At 44.8% G+C, this 26,989-nt stretch overlaps 1 protein-coding gene across 1 annotated transcript in view; it reads left to right on the top strand.

Annotated features, from left to right (window-relative positions):
• Positions 1 to 26,989, top strand: part of LOC135510772 (CUGBP Elav-like family member 5) — a 72,831-nt gene that overhangs the window by 41,246 nt on the left and 4,596 nt on the right. Inside the window, exons 4-7 of the mRNA XM_064931983.1 lie at positions 1,265 to 1,393; positions 17,448 to 17,527; positions 17,606 to 17,755; positions 18,073 to 18,220. Of these exons, the coding sequence (XP_064788055.1) occupies positions 1,265 to 1,393; positions 17,448 to 17,527; positions 17,606 to 17,755; positions 18,073 to 18,220 (507 nt within the window). The remainder of the gene's footprint in view (positions 1 to 1,264; positions 1,394 to 17,447; positions 17,528 to 17,605; positions 17,756 to 18,072; positions 18,221 to 26,989) is intronic.

Genomic DNA, 26,989 nt, shown 5'->3' with positions numbered 1-26,989 from the left:
TCAGTGAAATAAGCATGGGTGCTGATCGCAGCATAAGAGTGAGATGACGGAAGATGTCACACTAGTGTGTGTGTGTGTGTGTGTGTGTGTGTGTGTGTGTGTGTGTGTGTGTGTGTGTGTGTGTGAGCTTGTTCTCACTTCAAACTTTAATGTGCCAGCCTATCTCTTTCTGTGTGTCTGATAACACGGATCCCTGAAGTCATCAGAAAAACACAAAGCACAGCGTTGCAACATGCTTCCTCTTTCATGTCCCCCTATTCCAACCCCCATCTCCTACCACACACACACACACCAACTCCCACCGCCCCCCTTCGCCAGCGACAAATACCCTTCGACCCCCAACACACACACGTGACTTCCACGTGACAAAGGCTATAAGTTGAAATGTTGGGTGTATCCACTGAATAAATATGAAAGTTAATGAATGTATGTGTGCAAAGTCCTCTGCATTGTGTGTGTGTGTGTGTGTGTGTGTGTGTGTGTGTATAGTCTATGTATAACTGTGTGTGTGTGTGTGTGTGTGTGTGTGTGTGTGTGTGTGTGTGTGTGTGTGTGTGTGTGTGTGTGTGTGTGTGTGTGTGTGTGTGTGTGTGTGCGTGCGTGGGTGTGCGTGTATAGCAACGCAGGCTGTGGTAGGCAGGCAGTCCTCTAGCCTATAACCCTGTGACAGTATAAAGCTTTACAGAGAGCAGTCTTGCTCTATTGCTGCTGCGATAGAGCAAACAAATACACTGGGTCCCTGTACCCTTCAGTTTCCGACTCTCCCTTCCTTCCTCCCTCCTCTATCTCCTTTCTCTTCTTTCCCACTGCACGTCTCCTTTCCTTCCATCCGCTCATCTAGTTTCTCTCCACTCTTTCTTCTCCTAGTTTACTTTCCTTCCTTCCTCATCTAGTTTCTCTCCTCTCCTTCCTTCTTCTAGTCTCCTTTCCTTCCCTCCTCTCATCTAGTTTCTCTCCTCTCCTTTCTCCTCCTAGTTTCCTTTCCTTCCCTTTGCTCATCTAGTTTATCTCCTCTCCCTCCATCTTCTAGTCTCCTTTCCTTTCCTTCCCTCCTCTCATCTAGTTTCTCTCCTCTCCTCTCCTTCCGTCTCCTAGTCTCCTTTCCTTCCCTCCTCTCATATAGTTTCTCTCCTCTCCTTCCGTCTCTTAGTCTCCTTTCATTCTCTCCTTTTTTCCTGTCCTCTGCTTCTTATAATATACAGTACAGACTACAGTATGTATGGCTGGGACTCTAAACATACTGTCCTTCCTGTTGTCCCTCCAGAGGACAGGAAGCTGTTTGTGGGGATGCTGAATAAGCAGCAGACTGAGGAGGACGTGTATCGCCTCTTTGAGGCTTACGGTTCCATCGAGGAGTGCACCGTGCTAAGAGGTCCTGACGGAAACAGCAAAGGTATAGGAACCGTTCTTTCTTATACTCTTTCTATTACTTCATCAGTTGTAGTGGATACTGTAGATTCCATGGCATTAGCTAGGGTTGTTGGGTTAAATACTCTAGTTTCCATGGCATTAGCTAGGGTTGTTGGGTTAAATACTCTAGTTTCCATGGCATTAGCTAGGGTTGTTGGGTTAAATACTCTAGTTTCCATGGCATTAGCTAGGGTTGTTGGGTTAAATACTCTAGTTTCCATGGCATTAGCTAGGGTTGTTGGGTTAAATACTCTAGTTTCATGGCATTAGCTAGGGTTGTTGGGTTAAAATGGGATTAGCTAGGGTTGGGTTGTTGGGTTAAATACTCTAGTTTCCATGGCATTAGCTAGGGTTGTTGGGTTAAATGCTCTAGTTTCAATGGGATTAGCTAGGGTTGTTGGGTTAAATACTCTAGTTTCCATGGCATTAGCTAGGGTTGTTGGGTTAAATACTCTAGTTTCAATGGGATTAGCTAGGGTTGTTGGGTTGAATACTCTAGTTTCCATGGCATTAGCTAGGCTTGTTGTTTGAAAGCAATTGGATTTGCAAAAAAAGACAATGCTTTTTTTTTAAATGCTAAACTGGTCTAGTTCTAACAACATGTTGTAATCAGTCCAACACTACTGCCCCAATCTTATTGGTAGCTCAATCAACTCAACAGCCTTGGTTTCTCAAATGACTGCCTCGCCTGGTTCACCAACTACTTCTCAGACAGAGTTCAGTGTGTCAAATCGGAGAGACTGTCCGGACCTCTGGCCAGTCTCTATGGGGGTACCACAGGGTTCAATTCTCGGGCCGACTCTTTTCTCTATATATATCAACGATGTTGCTCTTGCTTAGAAACTAAATGAGCGGAGGGAAGGAAAGTAGACTAGGAGAAGAAGAGAGGAGAGAAACTAGATGTAACATTTTAATTAAAAAAATCCCGAGAATCATCTTCTGTTGTGTTCCAGTACAGGTAAGTTTTACATATTACATTTCTGTATTCTCTTATCTCTCTCATGTCACAATGACATTGTTCTTCCTGTACGCACACACACACACACACACACACACACACACACACACACACACACACACACACACACACACACACACACACACACATTTTCCCAGTGTCTCAAACTTGCCTCTCCCATGTCAGAGCAATGTTACGCCTGTGTGATAACTGACACATTGGCTTGACACTACAGTGACAGAACTCATTTCACACTCTGCACTGCAGTGAGGGAAGACAATACCTGGCAGGCAACGCGTGACAGCACACAAAAAAACACACACCCATAAACACACACATTGGTCACAAACCCAAAATAATCTTCTAGTCAGGTCTGTGTGGAGACACTCGCTCAAAGACATAGAAAATGTGGTCAACTGAAAGTCAAAAGGTAAGTGTGTGAATGCTACATTTGAGAGGAAAGCGAGACAGATATACAGACTCCAATTCAATTCAAGGGGCTTTATTGTCATAGGAAACATATGTTAACATTGCTGAAGCAATTGAATTAGATAATATACAAAAGTGAAATAAAAAATACAAATGAACATTACACTCACAGCAATTCCAAAATAATAAAGACATTACAAATGTCATAGTATGTATATATACAGTGTTGTAATGATGTAAAAATGGTTAAAGTACAAAAAGGAAATAAATAAACATAAATATGGGTTGTATTTACAACAGCGTTTGTTCTTTACTGGTTGACATTTTCTTGTGGCAACAGGTCACAAATCTCGATGATGAGATGGCACACTGTGGTATTTCACCCAGTAGATATGGGAGTTTATCAAAATTCGGTTTGTTTTCAAATTCTTTGTGGATCTGTGTAATCTGATATGTCTCTAATATGGTCATACATTGGGCAGGAGGTTAGAAAGTGCAGCTCAGTTTCCACCTCATTTTGTGGGCAGTGTGCACATAACCTGTCTTCTCTTGAGAGCCATGTCTGCCTATGGTGGTCTTTCTCAATAGCAAGGCTATGCTCACTGAGTCAAATCAAATCAAATGTATTTGTCACATACACATGGTTAGCAGATGTTAATGCTTATACACACAAGTGTAAAAGGATAAAGAATTGAGATATTGAATGAGTTCCGACAATGCAGATAATAACCAATCGGGACTAGTATATACAGTGCCTTGCGAAAGTATTCGGCCCCCTTGAACTTTGCGACCTTTTGCCACATTTCAGGCTTCAAACATAAAGATATAAAACTGTATTTTTTGTGAAGAATCAACAACAAGTGGGACACAATCATGAAGTGGAACGACATTTATTGGATATTTCAAACTTTTTTAACAAATCAAAAAGCGAAAAATTGGGCATGCAAAATTATTCAGCCCCTTTTACTTTCACCTTTTGCTGATTACAGCAAACTCTCAGTTTTCCAGAAGAATTTTTTCCCATTCCTCCTTGCAAAACAGCTCGAGATCAGTGAGGTTGGATGGAGAATGATCATCAATTTTCAGACTTAAATGACTAATGATGATAACACCTGGATATGTTTATTTTTGAACCATTCCATTGTAGATTTTGCTTTATGTTTTAATCATTGTCTTGTTGGAAGACAAATGCACCTGCACTTTTGTGATAGTCTCAGAGGCCCAAACCATGGTCCGTTAAAAGCGCAGAGCAGCATCATGAAGAACAAGTTCAGGGTGAACAAACATAACGTTTTGCATTGTTGCCAAAAAGCATTTTGGTTTCATCTGACCAGAGATACATGTTTTGTGTCTCCCAGGTGGCTTGTGGCAAACTTTAAACAACACTTTTTATGGATATCTTTAAATGGCTTTCTTCTTGCCACTCTTCCATAAAGGCCAGATTTTGCAATATACGACTGACTATGGACAAAGCTGTAGATCTCTGCAGTTCATCCAGAGTGATCATTCTTGGCTGCAAACATCCTTGTATGAGCTGAAAGTTTAGAGCAGGTCTTGGTAGATTTGCAGTGGTCTGATACTCCTTCCATTTATTGAAATGGGAAGGAAATCTTGGGAAATCAGATCCAAATCTGGCTTTAAACTTCTTCACAACAGTAGACCTGGTGTGTTCCTTGTTCTTCATGATGCTCTCTAAACTTTTAAGCTCTGAGACTATCACAGTGAGGTGAAGACTGTTCAGAGTATTTATCATCATTAGTCATTTAAGTCAACATTGGATCATTCAGAGATCCTCACTGAACTTCTGGAGAGAGTTTGCTGCACTGGATGAATAAACAATTTTTCAGTATTTGATTTGAGTTTGAAATATCTAAAGCTTGATTGTGTCCCACTTGTTGTTGAGTTTTATATATCTTCATGTTTGAAGCCTGAAATGTGGCAAAATGTCGCAAAGTTCAAGGGGGCCGAATACTTTCGCAAGGCACTGTACATATGAGATGAGTAATGTAGGGTATGTAAACAAAGTGGCATAGTTTAAAGTGGCTAGTGATACATGTATTACATAAAGATGCAGTAGATGATAGAGTACAGTATATACATATACATATTAGATGAATAATGTAGGGTATGTAAACATTATATTAGGTAGCATTGTTTAAAGTGGCTAGTGATATATTTTACATCAATTTTCATCAATTCCCATTATTAAAGTAGCTGGAGTTGAGTCAGTGTGTTGGCAGCAGCCACTCAATGTTAGTGGTGGCCTTGAGATAGAAGCTGTTTTTCAGTCTCTCGGTCCCAGCTTTGATGCACCTGTACTGACCTCGCCTTCTGGATGATAGTGGGGTGAACAGGCAGTGGCTCGGGTGGTCGTTGTCCTTGATAATCTTTATGGCCTTCCTGTGACATTGGGTGGTGTAGGTGTCCTGGAGGGCAGGTAGTTTGCCCCGGTGATGCGTTGTGCAGACCTCACTACCCTCTGGAGAGCCTTACGGTTGTCGGCGGAGCAGTTGCCATACCAGGCGGTGATACAGCCCAACTGGATGCTCTCGATTGTCCATCTGTAGAAGTTTGTGAGTGCTTTTGGTGAATAACCAAATTTCTTCAGCCTCCTGAATTTGAAGACGCGCTGTTGCGCCTTCTTCACGACGCTGTCTGTGTGGGTGGACCAATTCAGTTTGTCCATGATGTGTAAGCCGAGGAACTTAACATAGTCAACGCTTTCCTTAAGTTTGGCTCAGTCACAGGTATTCTGCCACTGTGTACTCTCTGTTTAGGGCCAAATTGCATTCAAGTTTGTTCAGTTTTTTTGTTAATTCTTTCCAATGTGTCAAATAATTATCTTTTAGTTTTCTCATGATTTGGTTGGGTCTAATTGTGTTGCTGTCCTGGAGCTCTGTGGGTTCTGTTGGTGTTTGTGAACAGAGCTCCAGGACCAGGGACTCTTGGTGAACGAACCCCAGACCTCACAATCATAAAGGGCAATGGGTTGTATAACTTATTCAAGTACTTTTAGCCAGATCCTAATTGGTAAGTTGAATTTTATGTTCCTTTGATGGCATAGAATGCTCTTCTTGCCTTGTCTCTCAGATTGTTCACAGCTTTGTGGAAGTTACCTGTGGCATTAATGTTTAGGCCAAGGTATGTATAGTTTTTTGTGTGCTCTAGGTCAACGGTGTCTAGATGGAATTTGTATTTGTGGTCCTGGTGACTGGACCTTTTTTGGAACACCATCATTTTGGTCTTACTGAGATTTACTGTCAGGGCCCAGGTCTGGCAGAATCTGTGCAGAGATCTAGTTGCTGCTGTAGGCCCTTCTTGGTTGGTGACAGAAACACCAGATCATCAACAAACAGTTGACATTTGACTTCAGATTCTAGTAGGGTGAGCCCGGGTGCTGCAGACTTTTATAGTGCCCTCGCCAATTCATTGATATATATGTTGAAGAGGGTGGGGCTTAAGCTGTCTAACCCCACGGCCCTGTGGGAAGAAATGTTTTTCTGCCTATGTTAACTGCACACTTGTTGTTTGTGTACACAGATTTTATAATGTTGTATATTGTTCCCACAGCACAACTTGCCATCAATTTGTATAGCAGACTCTCGTGCCAAATTGAGTCGAAGTCTTTTTTGAAATCAATGTTTTTTTATTTGTCAATTAGGGTGTGCAGGGTGAATACGTGGTCTGTTGTACGATAATTTGTTAACAAGCCAATCTGATATCTACTCAGTACATTGTTTTCACTGAGGAAATGTACAAGTCCGCTGTTAATGATAATGCATAGGATTTTCCCAAGGTTGCTGTTGATGCATTTCCCATGGTAGTTATTGGTGTCAATTTTGTCTCCACTTATGTGGATTGGGGTGATCAGTCCTTGGTTCCAAATATTGGGGAAGATGCCAGAGCTGAGAATGATGTTAAAGACTTTTAGTATAGCCAGGTGGAATTTGTTGTCTGTATATTTGATCATTTCATTGAGGATACCATCAACATCACAGGCCTTTTTAGGTGGGAGGGTTTTAATTTTGTCCTTTAGTTCATTCAATGGAATTGAAGAATCCAATGGGTTCTGATAGTCTTTAATAGCCTATTCTAAGATTTGTATTTGATCTTGTATATGTTTTTACTGTTTGTTCTTTGTTATAGGGCCAAAAAGATTGGAGAAGTGGTTTACCCATCCATCTCCATTTTGGATAGATCATTTTGTGTGTTGTTTGTTTAGTGTTTTCCAATTTTCAGAAGTGGTTAGAGTCTATGGATTCTTCAGTTACATTCTGACATTCAGTTCCTTCTTTTTCCTTAGTGTATTTCTGTATTGTTTTAGTTATTCACCATAGTGAAGGCGTAGACTCAGGTTTTCCGAGTCTCTGTGTTTTTGGTTGGACAGGTTCCTCAATTTCGTTCTTAGATTTTTGCATTCTTCATCAAACCATTTGTCATTGGTTGTTAATTTTTCTATTTTCTATTTCTATTTCAGATTTTTAAACTTGATTGGGAAGCTGAGAGGTCAAATATACTGTTAAGATTTTCTACTGCCAAGTTTACACCTTCACTATTACAGTGGAACATTTTGTCCAGGCGGTTGTCTAAAAGGGATTGAATTTGTTGTTGCCTAATGGTTTTTTGGTAGGTTTTCAAACTACATTCCTTATATATATAGCATTTCTAAATATTACTCAGTTCCTTTGGCTTTGATGCCTCATGATTGAGTATTGCTCTGTTCAAGTAGACTGTGATTTTGCTGTGGTCTGACAGGGGTGTCAGTGGGCTGAATGTGAACACTCTGAGAGACTCTGGGTTGAGGTCAGTGAAAAGTAATCCACAGTACTACTGCCAAGAGATGAGCTATAAGTGTTCCAACCATAGGAGTCCCCTTGAAGCCTACCATTGACTATGTACATACCCAGCGTGTGACAGAGCTGCAGGAGTTGTGACCCGTTTTTGTTGGTTATGTTGTCATAGTTGTGCCTAGGGGGGCATATTGGGGAGGGAATGTTGTCACCTCCAGGCAGGTGTTTGTCCCCCTGTGTGCTAAGGGTGTCAGGTTCTTGTCCGGTTCTGGCATTTAGGTCACCACAGACTAGTACATGTCCCTGGGCTTGGAAATGATTGATTTCCCCCTCCAGGAGGGAGAAGCTGTCTTCATTAAAGTATGGGGATTCTAGTGGGGGGATATAGGGAGCACACAGGAGTACATGTCCTTTTGAATTTCTAGCTAAATGTAAAATGTTCATGTTTTGATTAATTTAATGGAGTGGGTTAGGTCTGCTCTATACCAAATTAGCATACCTCTAAGTCCCTTCCCTGCTTCACACCTGGTAGTTTGGTGGATGGGACTACCAGCTCTCTGTAACCTAGAGGGCAACCAGTGGGTCTGTCTCCTCTATACCAGGTTTCTTGTAGGATGTCTGTATTTCCGATTTCTTTGGTGAAGTCTGGGTTCCTGCTCTTTAGGCTAAAGGCAGATGACCCCAGGCCTTGGATATTCCAGTATGAGATAGTGAAGTCTTTGTGTTCCATAAAGTGTCCAATGTTGTTGGTTGCGTGGTTTGGCCTCAGACCAGTAAATGTAAGCAGAGCCTGCTGAGCATCTGGTGTTGATTGGTTGGGGTGGGGGTGTGTATGTGGTCGGTGGTGTTGTGATCTGGATGTAGGTCCTCTCGGCGTGGGTCCTCTATGTGTAGGTCTGGGGGAGGTGGGGGTCCCGCATGTCTGGGAGAGTGTCTCGCTTGTCTGGACGGGGTGTCTATTGATCTGTTGCTCCTGTGTGAATTGTTGGGGATACGCTTGAGAGTGATGTCCTTTAGAGTCCTGGTGGGCGCTGAAGGTGGGCACTGCTGCCTTGTAGATGTGGACCTGGTCATAGAGGCTGTTCTAGTCCAGGGTGGAGTGGTGGGCACTGCTGCCTTGTAGAGGTGGACCTGGTCATAGAGGCTGTTCTAGTCCAGGGTGGAGTGGTGGGCACTGCTGCCTTGTAGAGGTGGACCTGGTCATAGAGGCTGTTCTAGTCCAGGGTGGAGTGGTGGACACTGCTGCCTTGTAGAGGTGGACCTGGTCATAGAGGCTGTTCTAGTCCAGGGTGGAGTGGTGGGCACTGCTGCCTTGTAGAGGTGGACCTGGTCATAGAGGCTGTTCTAGTCCAGGGTGGAGTAGTGGACACTGCTGCCTTGTAGAGGTGGACCTGGTCATAGAGGCTGTTCTAGTCCAGGGTGGAGTGGTGGGCACTGCTGCCTTGTAGAGGTGGACCTGGTCATAGAGGCTGTTCTAGTCCAGGGTGGAGTAGTGGACACTGCTGCCTTGTAGAGGTGGACCTGGTCATAGAGGCTGTTCTAGTCCAGGGTGGAGTAGTGGACACTGCTGCCTTGTAGAGGTGGACCTGGTCATAGAGTCTGTTCTAGTCCAGGGTGGAGTGGTGGACACTGCTGCCTTGTAGAGGTGGACCTGGTCATAGAGGCTGTTCTAGTCCAGGGTGGAGTGGTGGACACTGCTGCCTTGTAGAGGTGGACCTGGTCATAGAGGCTGTTCTAGTCCAGGGTGGAGTGGTGGACCAGGAAAACATTTGGTTTTGAGGCACAGTCACAGGAAATACTTGCATTTACCCGCAGTATGGTAGCAGGGTGGAAGTCTTTTCATGTTAGCAGGGTGGAGATAACCACTTATGCGTTGGGGAAAGTAGAAGAAGCTTTTTCAATCCCTCCCTTCAGTGCTGTGCTCTCAGGTCGTTTGTGCCTGTGTTTATTATTATGTGGCTAGGTGAACCTATTTGGTCCTCAGACAGGTCTAGGGCAGGCTGGGTGTTTTTGACACCAGAGTTTAGACAAAAAAGTTTTTTTTCTTGTATATTTTTCCCATTTTGGGGGGGGGGTTGTCAGGAGGGCTATTAGGGTGGCTGACAGGGGGGGTGCTCAGAGGGGGTGAGATCCCCTGGGCTAGGGGTTCTTCATATGTCTGTTCTGCTGTGGTGTCGACGCTATGGTCAGGGTCTGGGGTGGACTGTTCTGCTGTGGTCTCGAGACTTTTGTCAAGATCTGAGGTGGGCTGTTCTGCTGGCTTCTCTGCTGGGGTGGCCACCTCTCTAGCAGGTTGTTCTCTATCACACGCCATCTCCCTCAACCTCTCCTCCAGCAGTCTGATCATCTCCTCTAGTGCCCGGTTCTTCTCCTGCTCTTGCTTTTTATATTGTTGAAGTTGTCTCACCACAGTCCAGAGTGCAGATATGTCTCTTTCCACCTCCAGCTCTCCGGGTCTGTTTAAGGGGGTGTTGTTGTTGTCACGGCCGTCAACAGAAGTAGACCAAAGTGCAGCGTGATGAGCGTACATATTCCTTTATTTAATTGACGGCGACAAAAACAATAAACAATTCAAAACAACCGTGAAGCTAAAGGGCTATGTGCCACAAACAAAGTTAACCTCTCACAAAGACAGTTGGGAAAAAGGGCTACCTAAGTATGGTTCTCAATCAGAGACAACAATAGACAGCTGTCTCTGATTGAGAACCCTACCCGGCAAAAACATAGAAATACAAATAATAGAACTAAAGAACATAGAATACCCACCCCAAAATCACACCCTGACAAAACCAAATAGAGACATAAAAAGGATCTCTAAGGTCAGGGCGTGACAGTTGTATTGGACTGTTGATCATATGACGATCGTGACACCACCCCTTGTTAACACCCCCTCTCTTAACAGAGGGGTAGTGTGCTAATATAATATAGCATATTGATTTTCCATAAGGAGATTCATTTTTGTGATCTTTTCTTGCCTTATTATTCTTTACATACACAGGGTAGTGTGATTGAGTGACCTCTGAACAGCAGGAGGCAGCTTCTAAGGCCTCTGCATTTGGTTGGAGTAGACTGTTCGACTCTCCTGCCACTGATGGGCTAAAGGGCTTTGACACCTCTCACTTGACACATCAGTGCTAATTGAAGTTGTATCAAGCTTAGCAGCCTTAATTTAGCATTCAGTCCTTATAAAGTAATGTAATGTACTTTTCTTCCTGGCATTTGGAAATAAAATATGGCTTCAGACTAAACATTACTCAGTTCCAGGTTGGATGGTGTTTTCAGGTTTCTGTTGTTTTCCAGAGCATTTGCTGTATAGCGTTGGAATAATAATATTTGGTAGTTGTAAGCCTTCCAGGTGATTCTGTAATTCCGTCCAAAATCAGGTTGTGAGTTTAGAGTTTTGATTTGGAGTTTGGTTATGTTGTAGAGGGTCAGAGTATCCTGTATACATTGAAGTCTGAAGTTTTACACTTAGCTGGGATGATCATTGATTTATTTTCAACCACTCCACAAACCGCTTGCTATCCGTTCTGACCTTAGTTCTTTGTTTTGTCTTTGTTTTAGTATGGTCAGGGCGTGAGTTGGGGTGGGCAGTCTATGTTTGTGATTTTATGTTGGTTTTTGAGTTTGGCCAGCATGGTTCTCAATCACAGTAAAATTCTTTCAGATACCTGATTCAAAAATCAAAACGGAAGGTTTCCACCTGTGTTTGGTGGGTGTTTATTTTCTGTTTTTTCTGTGTCATCACTAGACAGGATGTTCAGTTGTTATTTTGTTTAGTGTTCAGCTGGAAAAACCTGTGTCCTTCTTCTGTTGTGGAGAAAGTGTGGCGGTACTGAAAGAGTATAATCTGAGACGACATTGAAACGAAACACCGGACAAAAACAAGAATATGGACATGGAACAAAGGCTACAAAAGGCAGAGGAATTGGAGGCCTCAAATCCGGACAGGCTCTGTTCAAAAAAGCCAAATCACAAGGCCAGGCTGCTGTCATGCCAGTTTGGGGGTGCAAGAGATCAGGTAGGAGACCTGCCCAACTCCCATTTACCGGAGGGGGATTTCATCAAAAACTGCATGATTAAAGTTGTGCGTGTGCAAGCCTGGTGCGGTACAAAAAGGCCTTTTAAATGTGAGTCTGAGCAGAAACGGGCCATTGCCGAAGCCGGCTCAGTGCACCAGTTGTCCATCAATCTAAAAGAGCAGGGAAAATGGCAAAAACCCCATGCATGGTGTCCTTGGCTTCATAGCACAGCCCATTTCTGATTCCATTGCCCACTGGTCTGGCTACGGGGAGCATTCAGCCAGGGTTGGGCAGGCTCGGTGCTCGAGAGTGGACTCCAGCCTAAGCGTGACAGAGGAGTCTTTGAGCTGCCAGAGTCTCCCCCGTCTGTCCTGAGCTGCCAGAGTCTCCCCCGTTTACGTCCTGAGCATGCCAGCATGTCTTGCCCTGTCTGTCCTGATTTGCTGACTTTGAAGCACAAAAAGTCTCCCAGGTCTGTCCTGAGCTGCCGAGTAACCCATTTCTGTCCTGAGCTGCCAGTCACCCCTGTCTGTCCAAATGGAGTCTGATTGAGCTGCCAATGCCCCCATCTGTCCTGAGGGCAAAATCTCCCCCCGTCTGTGGGAGCTGCCAGAGTCTCGCCCGTCTGTCCTGAGCTGCCAATGCCCCATCTGTCCTGAGCTCCAGGCTCTCCCCGTCTGTCTGAGCTGCCAGCACACCCCCGTCTGTCCTGAGCTGCCAAGTCTTTTTTCTGTCCTGAAGCTGAACAAGTCATCACACAGTCTGTCCTGAGCTGCCAGTCACCCCACGTCTGTCCTGAGCTGCCATCTGTCCTGAGCTCAGAGTCTCCCCCGAACATGTGATGAACTTGTGGAAAAGATGGGTCTGTCCAGCCAAGTATCCCCCTCTGTCCTCAAACAAGTGAACATTCCTGAGCAATCACATATTTAGAGTTTTTACTCAGTTCAAGTTTGAGCTTAAAGTTTAATATCTGTCCTGAGCTGCAGATGTCTCCCCTCTGTCCTTAAACAAAGTGTTGTCTTTTGATTAATAGATTTTTCCCACTTTGTTTTATTGTATTTCCCCCCAATTATATTTTAAAAATATTTCAGTTGAGTGGATGATAGAAAATCTGTCTATTATTGTTTTTTCTTTGAAGCTAAGTCTCCCCCACTCTTTCCTAAAATAGAAAATATAGGCTCTGTCCTGAGCTGCCTTGAGTCTCCCCGTCTTCTTTCTTTAATGTTCATGTCCTGGGATTTTTATATAAAGGAAATTTGTCCTTTGCTGTCTGTTGAAAATTAAAGATTACTGTCCAGAGCTGAAGAGTCTTGTCTGTCCTTTATCTGATCATATCTGGAATATATTTGTTAGAGTTCCCAGTCTGTCCTAGGTTCACTAGACTCTCCCCGTCATTTAAAAATTTTTCAATGAACATTCGAACAGTCCGGCCCTCGGCTTGTCGCTTTTTATTTGGCCCTCCGTCCATTTGACTTTGACACCCCTGTTGTCCTGAGCTGCCAGAGTCTCCCTGTCTGTTGAAGTCTGAAGTTTCCATCTGTCCTTAGCTTGCCAGAGTCATTACAACCTGTTTTTCAACCACCCCATCTGTCCTGAGCTGCAGAGTCTCCCCCGTCTGTCCTAGTTCCTTTGTTTTGTCTTTGTTTTAGTATGGTCAGAGTCTGAGTTGTCCTGAGCAGTCTATGTTTGTGATTTTGTTGGTTTTTGAGTCTCCCCTGGTCTGTCCTCAGCTCAGAGGCAGGTCCCCGTCTGTCCTGATTGAGAATCCCACCTGTCCTGAGCTGCCTTTTTCCACCTGTGTTTCCTGGGTGTTTATTTTCTGTTTTTCCTGTGTCATCACTAGACAGGACTGTTTCCTGAGCTGTTCTTCCCATCTGTCCTATTTTGTTTAGTGTTCAGTTTTGATTATATTAAAAATCATGAACACTTACCACGCTGTCTTGGTCCTCACCTGAGCTGCCAGAGCTTCCACCGTCTGTCCTGAGCTGCCAGAAACACCCACCAGAGATTTTGGATGGCACAGGGCCCTGGGCACAGGCTGGGGAGTCTCGCCGTCCCCAAGGCAGAGCTCCCCCGGCTGTCCTGAGCTGCCAGACCCCCGTCTGTCCTGAGGAGGCAGCGCCCCCGTCTGTCCTGGAAGCCCAGGCAGCCCCCCGTCTGTCCTGAGCTGCCAGAGTCTCCCCGTCTGTCCTGAGCTGCCAGAGTCTCCCATGCTGTCCGTGGAGCTGCCAGAGCCCCCCTCCTGTCCTGAGCTGCCAGGCACCGCCTGTCCTGAGCTGCCAGAGTCTCCCCGTCTGTCCTGAGCTGCCAGAGCCCCGTCTGTCCTGAGCTGCCAGAGTCTCCCCCGTCTGTCCGGAGCTGCCAGAGTCTCCCCCAGTCTGTCCTGAGCTGCCAGAGTCTCCCCCGTCTGTCCTGGCTGCCAGTCGCCCCCCCGCCTGTCCTGAGCGGGCAGCCCCCGCCTGTCCTGAGCACCAGAGTCTCCCCGTCTGTCCATGGTGTCTCCCCCCGTCTGTCCTGAGCTGCCAGCCCAGTGCGGGCTATTCCACCTCGCCGCACTGGTCCTGAGCTGCCGGGAGCATTCAGCCTAGGGTCCTGGGCTGCCGGTCCCCTCCATCTGTCCTGAGCTGCCGGTCCGGTCCTATCCGGTGCCAGCTGCCAGAGTCTCCCCCGTCTGTCCTGAGCTGCCAGTCCCCCCCATCTGTCCTGAGCTGCCAGAGTCTCCCCCGTCTGTCCTGAGCTGCCAGAGTCTCCCCCGTCTGTCCTGAGCTGTCACCCCCAGCCAGTCGCCCCCGTCTGTCCTCAGCTGCCAGTCAACCCCTGTCTGTCCTGAGCTGCCAGAGTCTCCCCCGTCTTTCCTGAGCTGCCAGTCGCCCCCCATCTGTCCTGAGCTCGCCCCCCATCTGTCCTGAGCTGCCAGTCTCCCCCCCCGTCTGTCCTGAGCTGCCAGTTGCCCCCGTCTGTCCTGAGCTGCCAGAGTCTCCCCCCGTCTGTCCTGAGCTGCCAGAGTCTCCCCCCGTCTGTCCTGAGCTGCCAGAGTCTCCCCCCGTCTGTCCTGAGCTGCCAGAGTCTCCCCCCGTCTGTCCTGAGCTGCCAGTCACCCCCGTCTGTCCTGAGCTGCCAGTCGCCCCCCCCGTCTGTCCTGAGCTGCCAGTCGCCCCCGTCTGTCCTGAGCTGCCAGAGTCCCCCCGTCTGTCCTGAGCTGCCAGAGTCTCTCCCCATCTGTCCTGAGCTGCCAGTCCCCCCATCTGTCCTGAGCTGCCAGAGTCTCTCTCCATCTGTCCTGAGCTGCCAGTCTCCCCCGTCTGTCCTGAGCTGCCAGAGTCTCCCCGTCTGTCCTGAGCTGCCAGAGTCTCCCCCGTCTGTCCTGAGCTGCCAGAGTCCCCCCCATCTGTCCTGAGCTGCCAGTCCCCCCTTCTGTCCTGAGCTGCCAGAGTCTCCCCCCGTCTGTCCTGAGCTGCCAGTCCCCCCCATCTGTCCTGAGCTGCCAGAGTCTCCCCCATCTGTCCTGAGCTGCCAGAGTCTCCCCCGTCTGTCCTGAGCTGCCAGAGTCTCCCCCGTCTGTCCTGAGCTGCCAGAGTCTCCCCCGTCTGTCCTGAGCTGCCAGTCGCCCCCCCGCTGTCCTGAGCTGCCAGAGTCTCCCCCGTCTGTCCTGAGCTGCCAGAGTCTCCCCCGTCTGTCCTGAGCTGCCAGAGTCTCCCCGTCTGTCCTGAGCTGCCAGAGTCTCCCCGTCTGTCCTGAGCTGCCAGAGTCTCCCCCCGTCTGTCCTGAGCTGCCAGTCGCCCCCCCGCCTGTCCTGAGCTGCCAGTCGCCCCCCCGCCTGTCCTGAGCTGCCAGAGTCTCCCCCCGTCTGTCCTGAGCTGCCAGAGTCTCCCCCCGTCTGTCCTGAGCTGCCAGTCCCCCCTCCATCTGTCCTGAGCTGCCAGAGTCTCCCGCCGTCTGTCCTGAGCTGCCAGTCCCCCCCCCATCTGTCCTGAGCTGCCAGAGTCTCCCCCCGTCTGTCCTGAGCTGCCAGTCCCCCCCATCTGTCCTGAGCTGCCAGAGTCTCCCGCCGTCTGTCCTGAGCTGCCAGTCCCCCCCATCTGTCCTGAGCTGCCAGAGTCTCCCCCATCTGTCCTGAGCTGCCAGAGGCTCCCCGTCTGTCCTGAGCTGCCAGTCGCCCCCCACCTGTCCTGAGCTGCCAGTCGCCCCCGCCTGTCCTGAGCTGCTGCCAGAGTCTCCCCCGTCTGTCCTGAGCTGCCAGAGTCTTCCCCGTCTGTCCTGAGCTGCCAGAGTCTCCCCCATCTGTCCTGAGCTGCCAGAGTCTCCCCCGTCTGTCCTGAGCTGCCAGAGTCTCCCCCCGTCTGTCCTGAGCTGCCAGTCCCCCCCCCATCTGTCCTGAGCTGCCAGAGTCTCCCGTCTGTCCTGAGCTGCCAGAGTCTCCCCCCAGTCCTGAGCTGCCAGAGTCTCCCCCCGTCTGTCCTGAGCTGCCAGAGTCTCCCGTCTGTCCTGAGCTGAGAATCAAAATTGTCAACGGAACAACAGTAACAACAATAACCAAGGGTTAAAATAACCAGACACTGAACAATAACAATAAGCATACAGTAGAGTACATGTGCAGGTTGATTGGTCTGTCAGACACAGTCCCTCAACTTATGGCAGGCAGCAATGTAGTGCGCTGCCAACCCACAGCTCTCTGCCTCCTCCCCCAACAGGAAGGGTAGTCTACTCTCATCAGAGAGGTCTTTGAAGCCTTGAATAAGGGTTTCAAATTTTGGGAAATGACACTCTCTAATTGTTTTATATTTTTCACATTTTGTCAGGAAATGCAGCTCCATCTCAGGTTCTGCTGTTGTGCAGTGGTTGCACAGCCTTTCCTCTACATGGAGCCAGGTTTCCATGTGTCTACCCTTCTCAATGGCAAGGCTGTGCTCACTGAGCCTGTACTTTGTCAAGGTTTTGATCAGTAACCATGGCAAACAGTTAGCCACAGTGTACTGTCGATTTAGGGCCAAATGGCACTGCATTTTGCTTTGTGCTTGTGCTTGTTTTTCCTAATAAGCTATATAGTTTTGTTTGACTGTGTTGTAATTTGGTTCATTCTGATTGATTGGATGTTCTGGTCCTGAGATTTCAGTGTGTTAGTAGAACAGGTTTGTGAACTCAGCCTCAGGACCAGCTGGATGGGGGGACTCTTTTCTTTGCTCAGCTCTTGGCATTGCAGGGCTTGGTTTTGATATGAGAGGGGGTCACTCTATTTTAGATGTTTCCAAAACTTAATTGCTCTTTTTTGAGTTTTTATTAGTGGATATTGGCCTAATTCTGCCCTGCATGCATTGTTTGTAGAATTCCTCTGGACATGTCGGAGAATCTTACAGAACTCTGCATGCAGGGTTTCAATGGAGTGTTTGTCCCATTTGATGAAATCTTGTTTGCAAGTGGACCACACACCTCACTGACATAGTCTCTCTCTCTCGCTCCCTCTCTCGCTCTCTTTATCTCTCTCCATCTCTCTCCTCTCTTCTCTCTCCTCTCTCCCTTAACTCCTCTCTCCCCCTCTGTCTCTCTCTCCTCTGTCTTTCTCTCTCTCTGTCTATGTGACTCTCTCTGTCTCTGTGACTCTCTCCGATCTCTCGCTCTCTCTCCTCTCTCCCCTCTCTCCTCACTCCTCACTCCCCTCTCTCTCTTTCTCCCATTCCCTCCCTCTCTCTCTTTTGCTCCCTCTCTCCCATTCTCTCTCTCTCTCTCACTCCCTCCGGCTCTCTCTTTTGCTCCCTCTCTCCTGTCCTCTCTCTCCTCTCTCCCCTCTCCCTTTCCTCTCCCCTCTCTCTCTCCTCTGTCTTTCTCTCTCTCTCTCTCTAGGTTGTGCGTTTGTGAAGTTCTCTACTCACTCTGAAGCTCAGTCTGCCATCAGCTCCCTGCATGGGAGTCAGACGATGCCTGTGAGTATAACACACACACTCACACACTCACACACACTCACACACACCACTAATCCATGTTATTTCTCTCCCCTCTAGGGAGCGTCATCCAGCCTGGTGGTGAAGTTTGCAGACACAGACAAGGAGAGAACCCTACGGCGCATGCAGCAGATGGCTGGACAGTTTGGCATGTTTAACCCCTCTGTCTCTCTACCCACGTTCACTAGCTACAGCAGCTACACACATGCCGTAAGCACACACGCACACACGCACATCTGCAGACACTCACACACACACACGCACTCACACATCAACACACTCACACATACACACGCACACACACGCACTCACACGTACACGCACTCACACATACATGCACACACACACGCACATGTGCAGACACTCACACACACACGCACACATCAGACACGCACACGCACACACACACACACACACACACACAATTTGGTATCTGTTGCTCTGACAGACGATGCCTCACTGACAGGTTTCTCTCATCCCATCTCTCTCCTTTCTTTCTTCCCCTCTCTGTCTCCTCCCCTCATCAGTTGATGCAGCAGCAGCAGGCTGCGGTGATGGCCGTGTCTCATGGGGGCTACCTGGCCCCCAGCCTCTCCTTCCCCTCCGCCCAGCTCCACCAGGTGGGGGCACTAACCATGAATGGCCTGTCGCCCAACCCCCTCAACTCCGTGTCAGGTCAGTCACATAGGATAATTCAGCAACATTCATGATGAGTAGGGTTGGAGACATGAAAATATGTGTTATCCCCCAGGGCTAATGCCTAAAGGTTTAACTCTGTGTCCTAACACAGTTTGGAGGTGCTCAGATGACTTGTGTTCAATACCTGGTCAGTTACATAGGGGTCTTGTAAACTGTGTGGTATCAGATATCACTACGTGGTCCTGAGATCTATCGCTGTCTGACTGAGGGTCGTGTTACAATTCACCATTGATCCAACAGAATCAGAAGAGTGTTACTCTGCACTGGATACACACTATAGGCAGCCTGACTTCGTATTCTCATTTAGCTTAATGAACGACCAACTTATGATCAATTCATTACTCTAGAGAGAGTGTACACACCTGGTTTCTAGGTCTAAATCACTCTGGAAACCAGCAGACATGACCAAACTATATCCAGGAAAATATATTTATGGTGATATAACCTATTCTACTCTGGTCTTCACAGTCACTCTGGTCTACACTGAGCTAAATAGGAGTCCTGTTTTATAGATCTGCTAAATTCATATTACTGTGGGGTAATCTATGTGGTCCATTAAAGTGTTTAATGTTTTATAGATCTGCTAAATTCATATTACTGTGGGGTAATCTATGTGGTCCATTAAAGTGTTTAATGTTTTATAGATCTGCTAAATTCATATTATGTGGTCCATTAAAGTGTTTAATGGGTAAATTCATATTACTGTGGGGTGGTCCATTAAAGTGTTTAATGTTTTATAGATCTGCTAAATTCATATTACTGTCCATTAAAGTGGGTAATCTATGTGGTCCATTAAAGTGTTTAATGTTTTATAGATCTGCTAAATTCATATTACTGTGGGGTAATCTATGTGGTCCATTAAAGTGTTTAATGTTTTATAGATCTGCTAAATTCATATTACTGTGGGGTAATCTATGTGGTCCATTAAAGTGTTTAATGTTTTATAGATCTGCTAAATTCATATTACTGTGGGGTAATCTATGTGGTCCATTAAAGTGTTTAATGTTTTATAGATCTGCTAAATTCATATTACTGTTTAATGTTTTATAGATCTGCTGGGGTAATCTATGTGGTCCATTAAAGTGTTTAATGTTTTATAGATCTGCTAAATTCATATTACTGTGGGGTAATCTATGTGGTCCATTAAAGTGTTTAATGTTTTATAGATCTGCTAAATTCATATTACTGTGGGGTAATCTATGTGGTCCATTAAAGTGTTTAATGTTTTATAGATCTGCTAAATTCATATTACTGTGGGGTAATCTATGTGGTCCATTAAAGTGTTTAATGTTTTATAGATCTGCTAAATTCATATTACTGTGGGGTAATCTATGTGGTCCATTAAAGTGTTTAATGTTTTATAGATCTGCTAAATTCATATTACTGTGGGGTAATCATTAAAGTGTTTAATGGTCCATTAAAGTGTTTAATGTTTTATAGATCTGCTAAATTCATATTACTGTGGGGTAATCTATGTGGTCCATTAAAGTGTTTAATGTTTTATAGATCTGCTAAATTCATATTACTGTGGGGTAATCTATGTGGTCCATTAAAGTGTTTAATGTTTTATAGGCAATTAATGAACATATACTGTACACCTAAATTCATATTACTGTGGGGTAATCACCATTAAAGTGTTTAATGTTTTATCTCTGTATCATTTATTCTATCATTAAAGTGTTTAATGTTTTATAGATCTGCTAAATTCATATTACTGTGTAATCTATGTGGTCCATTAAATTTAATGTTTTATAGATCTGAATTCTCTTTCTCTGTATCATTTATTCTATCATCCCCTATCTCTGTATCATTTATTCTATCATCCTCTCTCTGTATCATTTATTCTATCATACTCTAGCTCTGTATCAGTGTTTTTATTCTATCATCCTCTAGCTCTGTATCACTTTATCTATGTGGTCCATAGATCTCTAAATTCTCTGTATCTATGTGGTCCATTAAAGTGTTTAATGTTTTATATCTAAATTCATATTACTGTGGGGTAATCTATGTGGTCCATTAAAGTGTTTAATGTTTTATATCTAAATTCATATTCTCTATCCATTAAAGTGTTTAATGTTTTATAGATCTGTATTCATATTCTGTATCTATGTGGTCATTAAAGTGTTTAATGTATCGCTTTCTATCATTCTATGTGGTCTCTCTAAATTCATATTCTGTATCTATCATCTATGTGGTCCATTAAAGTGTTTAATGTTTTATAGGCAATTAATGAACATATACTGTACACCTTTCAGCACCTATATCTCTGTATCATTTATTCTATCATCCTCTATCTCTGTATCATTTATTCTATCATCCCCTATCTCTGTATCATTTATTCTATCATCCTCTTTCTCTGTATCATTTATTCTATCATCCCCTATCTCTGTATCATTTATTCTATCATCCTCTCTCTGTATCATTTATTCTATCATACTCTAGCTCTGTATCATTTATTCTATCATCCTCTAGCTCTGTATCACTTTATCATCCTCTATCTCTGTATCGCCTTGTATCATTCTCTCTGTATCACTCTCTATCTCTGTATCATTCTGTATCTCTGTATCGCTTTCTATCATTCTCTCTCTCTCTGTATCTATCATCTCATCTCTGTATCTATCATCCTCCTGTATCTATCTCCTCCATCTCTTTCTATCATTCTCTCTCTCTCTCTCTCTCTCTGTATCTATCATTCTCTCTCTCTCTCTGTATCTATCATTCTCTCTCTCTCTCTATCTCTCTCTCTGTATCTATCATTCTCTCTCTCTCTCTCTCTCTCTGTATCTATCATTCTCCATCTCTGTATCGCTTTCTATCATTCTCTCTCTCTCTCTCTGTATCTATCATCCTCTCTCTATGTATCTATCATCCTCCATCTCTGTATCGCTTTCTATCATTCTCTCTCTCTCTCTCTCTCTCTCTCTGTATCTATCATTCTCTCTCTCTCTCTCTCTGTATCTATCATCCTCTCTCTCTGTATCTATCATCCTCCATCTCTGTATCGCTTTCTATCATTCTCTCAATTCAATTCAATTCAAGGGGCTTTATTGGCATGGGTAACATGTGTTAACATTGCCAAAGCAAGTAAGGTAGATAATATATAAAGTGAAATAAACAATAAAAATTAACAGTAGACATCACACATACAGAAGTTTCAAAACAATAAAGACATTACAAATGTCATATTATATATATATACAGTGTTTTTACAATGTACAAATGGTAAAGGACACAAGATAAAATAAATAAGCATAGATATGGGTTGTATTTACAATGGTGAGTGTTCTTCACTGGTTGCCCTTTTCTCGTGGCAACAGGTCACAAATCTTGCTGCTCTGATGGCACACTGTGGAATTTCACCCAGTAGATATGGGAGTTTTTCAAAATTGGATTTGTTTTCGAATTCTTTGTGGATCTGTGTAATCTGAGGGAAATATGTCTCTCTAATATGGTCATACATTGGGCAGGAGGTTAGGAAGTGCAGCTCAGTTTCCACCTCATTTTGTGGGCAGTGAACACATAACCTGTCTTCTCTTGAGAGCCATGTCTGCCTACGGCGGCCTTTCTCAATAGCAAGGCTATGCTCACTGAGTCTGTACATAGTCACAGCTTTCCTTAATTTTGGGTCAGTCACAGTGGTCAGGTATTCTGCCGCTGTGTACTCTCTGTGTAGGGCCAAATTGCATTCTAGTTTGCTCTGTTTTTTGTTAATTCTTTCCAATGTGTCAAGTAATTATCTTTTTGTTTTCTCATGATTTGGTTGGGTGTAATTGTGCTGCTGTCATGGGGCTCTGTAGGGTGTGTTTGTGAACAGAGCCCCAGGACCAGCTTGCTTAGGGGACTCTTCTCCAGGTTCATCTCTCTGTAGGTGATGGCTTTGTTGTGGAAGGTTTGGGAATCGCTTCCTTTTAGGTGGTTATAGAATATAACAGCTCTTTTCTGGATTTTGATAATTAGTGGGTATCGGCCTAATTCTGCTCTGCATGCATTATTTGGTGTTCTACGTTGTACACGGAGGATATTTTTGCAGAATTCTGCGTGCAGAGTCTCAATTTGGTGTTTGTCCCATTTTGTGAAGTCTTGGTTGGTGAGCGGACCCCAGACCTCACAACCATAAAGGGCAATGGGCTCTATGACTGATTCAAGTATTTTGAGCCAAATCCTAATTGGTATGTTGAAATTTATGTTCCTTTTGATGGCATAGAATGCCCTTCTTGCCTTGTCTCTCAGATCGTTCACAGCTTTGTGGAAGTTACCTGTGGCGCTGATGTTTAGGCCAATGTATGTATAGTTTTTTGTGTGCTCTAGGGCAACAGTGTCTAGATGGAATTTGTATTTGTGGTCCTGGTGACTGGACCTTTTTTGGAACACCATTATTTTGGTCTAACTGAGATTTACTGTCAGGGCCCAGGTCTGACAGAATCTGTGCATAAGATATAGGTGCTGCTGTAGGCCCTCCTTGGTTGGTGACAGAAGCACCAGATCATCAGCAAACAGCAGACATTTGACTTCAGATTCTAGTAGGGTGAGGCCGGGTGCTGCAGACTTTTCTAGTGCCCGCGCCAGTTCGTTGATATATATGTTGAAGAGGGTGGGGCTTAAGCTGCATCCCTGTCTAACCCCACGACCCTGTGTGAAGAAATGTGTGTGTTTTTTGCCAATTTTAACCGCACACTTGTTGTTTGTGTACATGGATTTTATGATGTCGTATGTTTTACCCCCAACACCACTTTCCATCAGTTTGTATAGCAGACCCTCATGCCAAATTGAGTCGAAGGCTTTTTTGAAATCAACAAAGCATGAGAAGACTTTGCCTTTGTTTTGGTTTGTTTGGTTGTCAATTAGGGTGTGCAGGGTGAATACATGGTCTGTTGTACGGTAATTTGGTAAAAAGCCAATTTGACATTTGCTCAGTACATTATTTTCATTGAGGAAGTGTACGAGTCTGCTGTTAATGATAATGCAGATGAGTTTCCCAAGGTTACTGTTGATGCATATTCCACGGTAGTTATTGGGGTCAAATTTGTCTCCATTTTTGTGGATTGGGGTGATCAGTCCTTGGTTCCAAATATTGGGGAAGATGCCAGAGCTAAGGATGATGTTAAAGAGTTTTAGTATAGCCAATTGGAATTTGTTGTCTGTATATTTGATCTCTCTCTCTCTCTCTCTCTCTCTCTGTATCTATCATCCTCTCTCTCTCTCTCTCTGTATCTATCATCCTCTCTCTCTCTCTCTCTGTATCTATCATCCTCTCTCTCTCTCTGTATCTATCATCCTCTCTCTCTCTCTGTATCTATCATCTCTCTCTCTCTCTCTGTATCTATCATTCTCTCTCTCTCTGTATCTATCATCCTCTCTCTCTGTATCACTTTCTATCATTCTCTCTCTCTCTCTCTGTATCTATCATCCTCTCTCTCTCTCTCTCTGTATCTATCATTCTCTCTCTCTCTGTATCTATCATCCTCCATCTCTGTATCTGTCATTCTCTCTCTCTCTCTGTATCTATCATTCTCTCTCTCTCTCTCTGTATCTATCATTCTTCTCTCTCTCTCTGTATCTATCATTCTCTCTCTCTCTCTCTGTGTATCTATCATCTCTCTCTCTCTCTCTCTGTGTATCTCTCTCTCTCTCTCTCTCTCTCTCTCTCTCTCTCTCTCTCTCTCTCTCTGTGTATCTATCATCTCTGTATCTGTCATTCTTCTCTCTCTCTCTCTCTCTCTCTCTCTCTCTGTGTATCTATCATTCTCTCTCTCTCTGTGTATCTATCATTCTCTCTCTCTCTGTGTATCTATCATTCTCTCTCTCTCTGTGTATCTATCATTCTCTCTCTCTCTCTCTCTCTCTCTGTATCTATCATTCTCTCTCTCTCTCTCTCTCTCTGTGTATCTATCATTCTCTCTCTCTCTCTCTCTCTCTGTGTATCTATCATTCTCTCTCTCTCTCTCTCTCTGTATCTATCATCCTCCATCTCTGTATCGCTTTCTATCATTCTCTCTCTGTATCTATCATCCTCCATCTCTGTATCTATCATTCTCTCTCTCTCTCTCTCTGTATCTATCATTTTCTCTGTATCTATCATTCTCTCTCTCTCTCTGTATCTATCATCCTCCATCTCTGTATCGCTTTCTATCATTCTCTCTCTCTCTCTGTATCTATCATTCTCTCTCTCTCTCTCTGTATCTATCATCCTCCATCTCTGTATTGCTTTCTATCTCTTTGTCTCTCTCTCTCTGTCTTTTCTTCTCTCTTACACGCACGCATGGATGCACACACACACACACATACATATACACACATACACATACACATACACACACATACACACACAATCACACACACCACTAAAGGCTATCTGATCACAAATACAGTATTTGGGATGCCTACCCAGTACACACAAAATCATGCAAATAGGAGAAGGCCTTATGTCCCTCCCGTTGATGTATCAGTTTAGTGCAGACAAACATCCAGCCCATTTCACTGTGGGACAAAATCTTTATTTGTCGCAGTTGTAGACAAGACAGTGCACAGGGAGAACAGAAAAATGCCTCTGCTGCTGCCTCAGTGAGTTGCATGTCATTGCATGGCTATGCTGACATTACAGAGTGATTTCATCACCTTGTGAGCTTTGAGAAGCCTGCTGTTAACCCCACACACACTTGTACACATTCTCACACACACACACACACACACACACACACACACACACACACACACACACACACACACACACACACACACACACACACACACACACACACACATAAATACACTGAGTGTAAAAAACACCTTCCTAATATTGAGTGGCATACCGTTTTGCCCTCAGAACCTCAATTGGTCAGGACATGGATTCTACAAGGTGCCGTTGCCATTCCAACAGGGATGCTGGCCCATGTTGACTCCAATACTTCCCACAGTTGTGTCAAGTTTGCTCAAATTTGGACTCATCAGACCAAAGGACAGATTTCCACCAGTCTAATGTCCATTGCTCATGTTTCTTGTCCCAAGCAAGTATCTTGTTCTTATTGGTGTCCTTTAGTAGTGGTTTCTTTGCAGCAATTCAACCATGAAGGCCTGATTTACGCTGAACAGTTGAGATGTGTCTGTCATTTGAACTCTGTGAAGCATTTATTTGGGCTGCAATCTGAGGCTGGTAACTCTAATGAACGTATCCTCTGCAGCAGAGGTACGTTTGGGTCAGAGGTACGTTTGGGTCAGAGGTACGTTTGGGTCAGAGGTACGTTTGGGTCAGAGGTACGTTTGGGTCAGAGGTACGTTTGGGTCAGAGGTACGTTTGGGTCAGAGGTAAGTTTGGGTCAGAGTTAACTTTGGGTCAGAACGCAATCATAGTTTCACAAACAATACAGTTCTCTTCCAACCGCTTTGTACAAAACATTACAGGTGTGTTGGTCCGATCTAGTCACAGTTTATCTGTTGCATACTGTTCAGTCCCGTTGAATACTGACTGCGTACTGTTCAGTCCCGTTGAATACTGACTGCGTACTGTTCAGTCCCGTTGAATACTGACTGCGTACAGTCCTTTCATGTGGCGGTCCTCATGAGAGTCAGTTTCGTCATAACGCTTGATGGTATTTGCGACTGCACTTCAAGAAATGTTAAAGGTTATTGACATTTTCCGTAATGACTGAACTTCATGTAATGATGGACTCTTTGCTTATTTGAGCTGTTCTTGCCATAATATGGACATGGTCTTTTACCTAATAGGGCTCTTCTGTATACCACCTCTACCTTGTCACAACACAACTGATTGGCTCAAACACATTAAGAAGGAAATAAATTCCACAAATTAACTTTTAACAAGGCACACCGGTTAATTGAAATGCATTCCAGGTGACTACCTTGGGATGCTGTCATCAAGGCAAAGGGTGGCTGCTTTGAAGAATCTCATAAAATATATTTAGATTTGTTTAATACTTTTTTGGTTACTACATGATTCCATGTGTTATTTCATAGTTTTCATGTCTTCGCTACTAGTCTACAATGTAGAAAATAGTAAAAATAAGAAAAACCCTTGAATGAGTATTTATGTCCAAACTTTTGACTGGTACTGTACTACCATACCCCGTTCAAAGGCACTTCAATCTTTTGTCTTGCCTTTTCACAATCCATGTCTCAATTGTTTCAAGGCTTAAACATCCTTCTTTAACATGTCTCCTCCCCTTCATCTACACTGATTGAAGTGGATTTAACAAGTGAACTCAATAAGGGATCATATCTTTCACCTGGATTTACCTGGTCAGTCTATTTCATGGAAAGAGCAGGTGTTCTTAATGTGTTGTATACTCAGTGTACATAAGACTAACACAAGCACACTCGCCCACCGGTCTCTCTATCTCTCCATTCTATCTACCTCCTCTCTCCCATTTTCTCTCATACACATTGACTCCAATCTATGTCTGGTGTAGTGATGATTTCTGTCTCTGGTGTAGTGATGATTTCTGTCTCTGGTGTAGTGAGGATGTCTGTCTCTGGTGTAGTGAGGATTTCTGTCTCTGGTGTAGTGAGGATTTCTGTCTCTGGTGTAGTGAGGATTTCTGTCTCTGGTGTAGTGAGTGATCATTTCTGTCTCTGGTGTAGTGATCATTTCTGTCTCTGGTGTAGTGATCATTTCTGTCTCTGGTGTGGTGATCATTTCTGTCTCGGTGTAGTGATCATTTCTGTCTCTGGTGTAGTGAGGATTTCTGTCTCGGTGTAGTGAGGATTTCTGTCACTGGTGTAGTGAGGATG

This window comes from Oncorhynchus masou, chromosome 3, assembly GCF_036934945.1.
Source record: "Oncorhynchus masou masou isolate Uvic2021 chromosome 3, UVic_Omas_1.1, whole genome shotgun sequence".
Lineage (NCBI taxonomy): Eukaryota > Metazoa > Chordata > Actinopteri > Salmoniformes > Salmonidae > Oncorhynchus > Oncorhynchus masou.
This window is presented reverse-complemented; position numbering and strand designations above follow the sequence as displayed.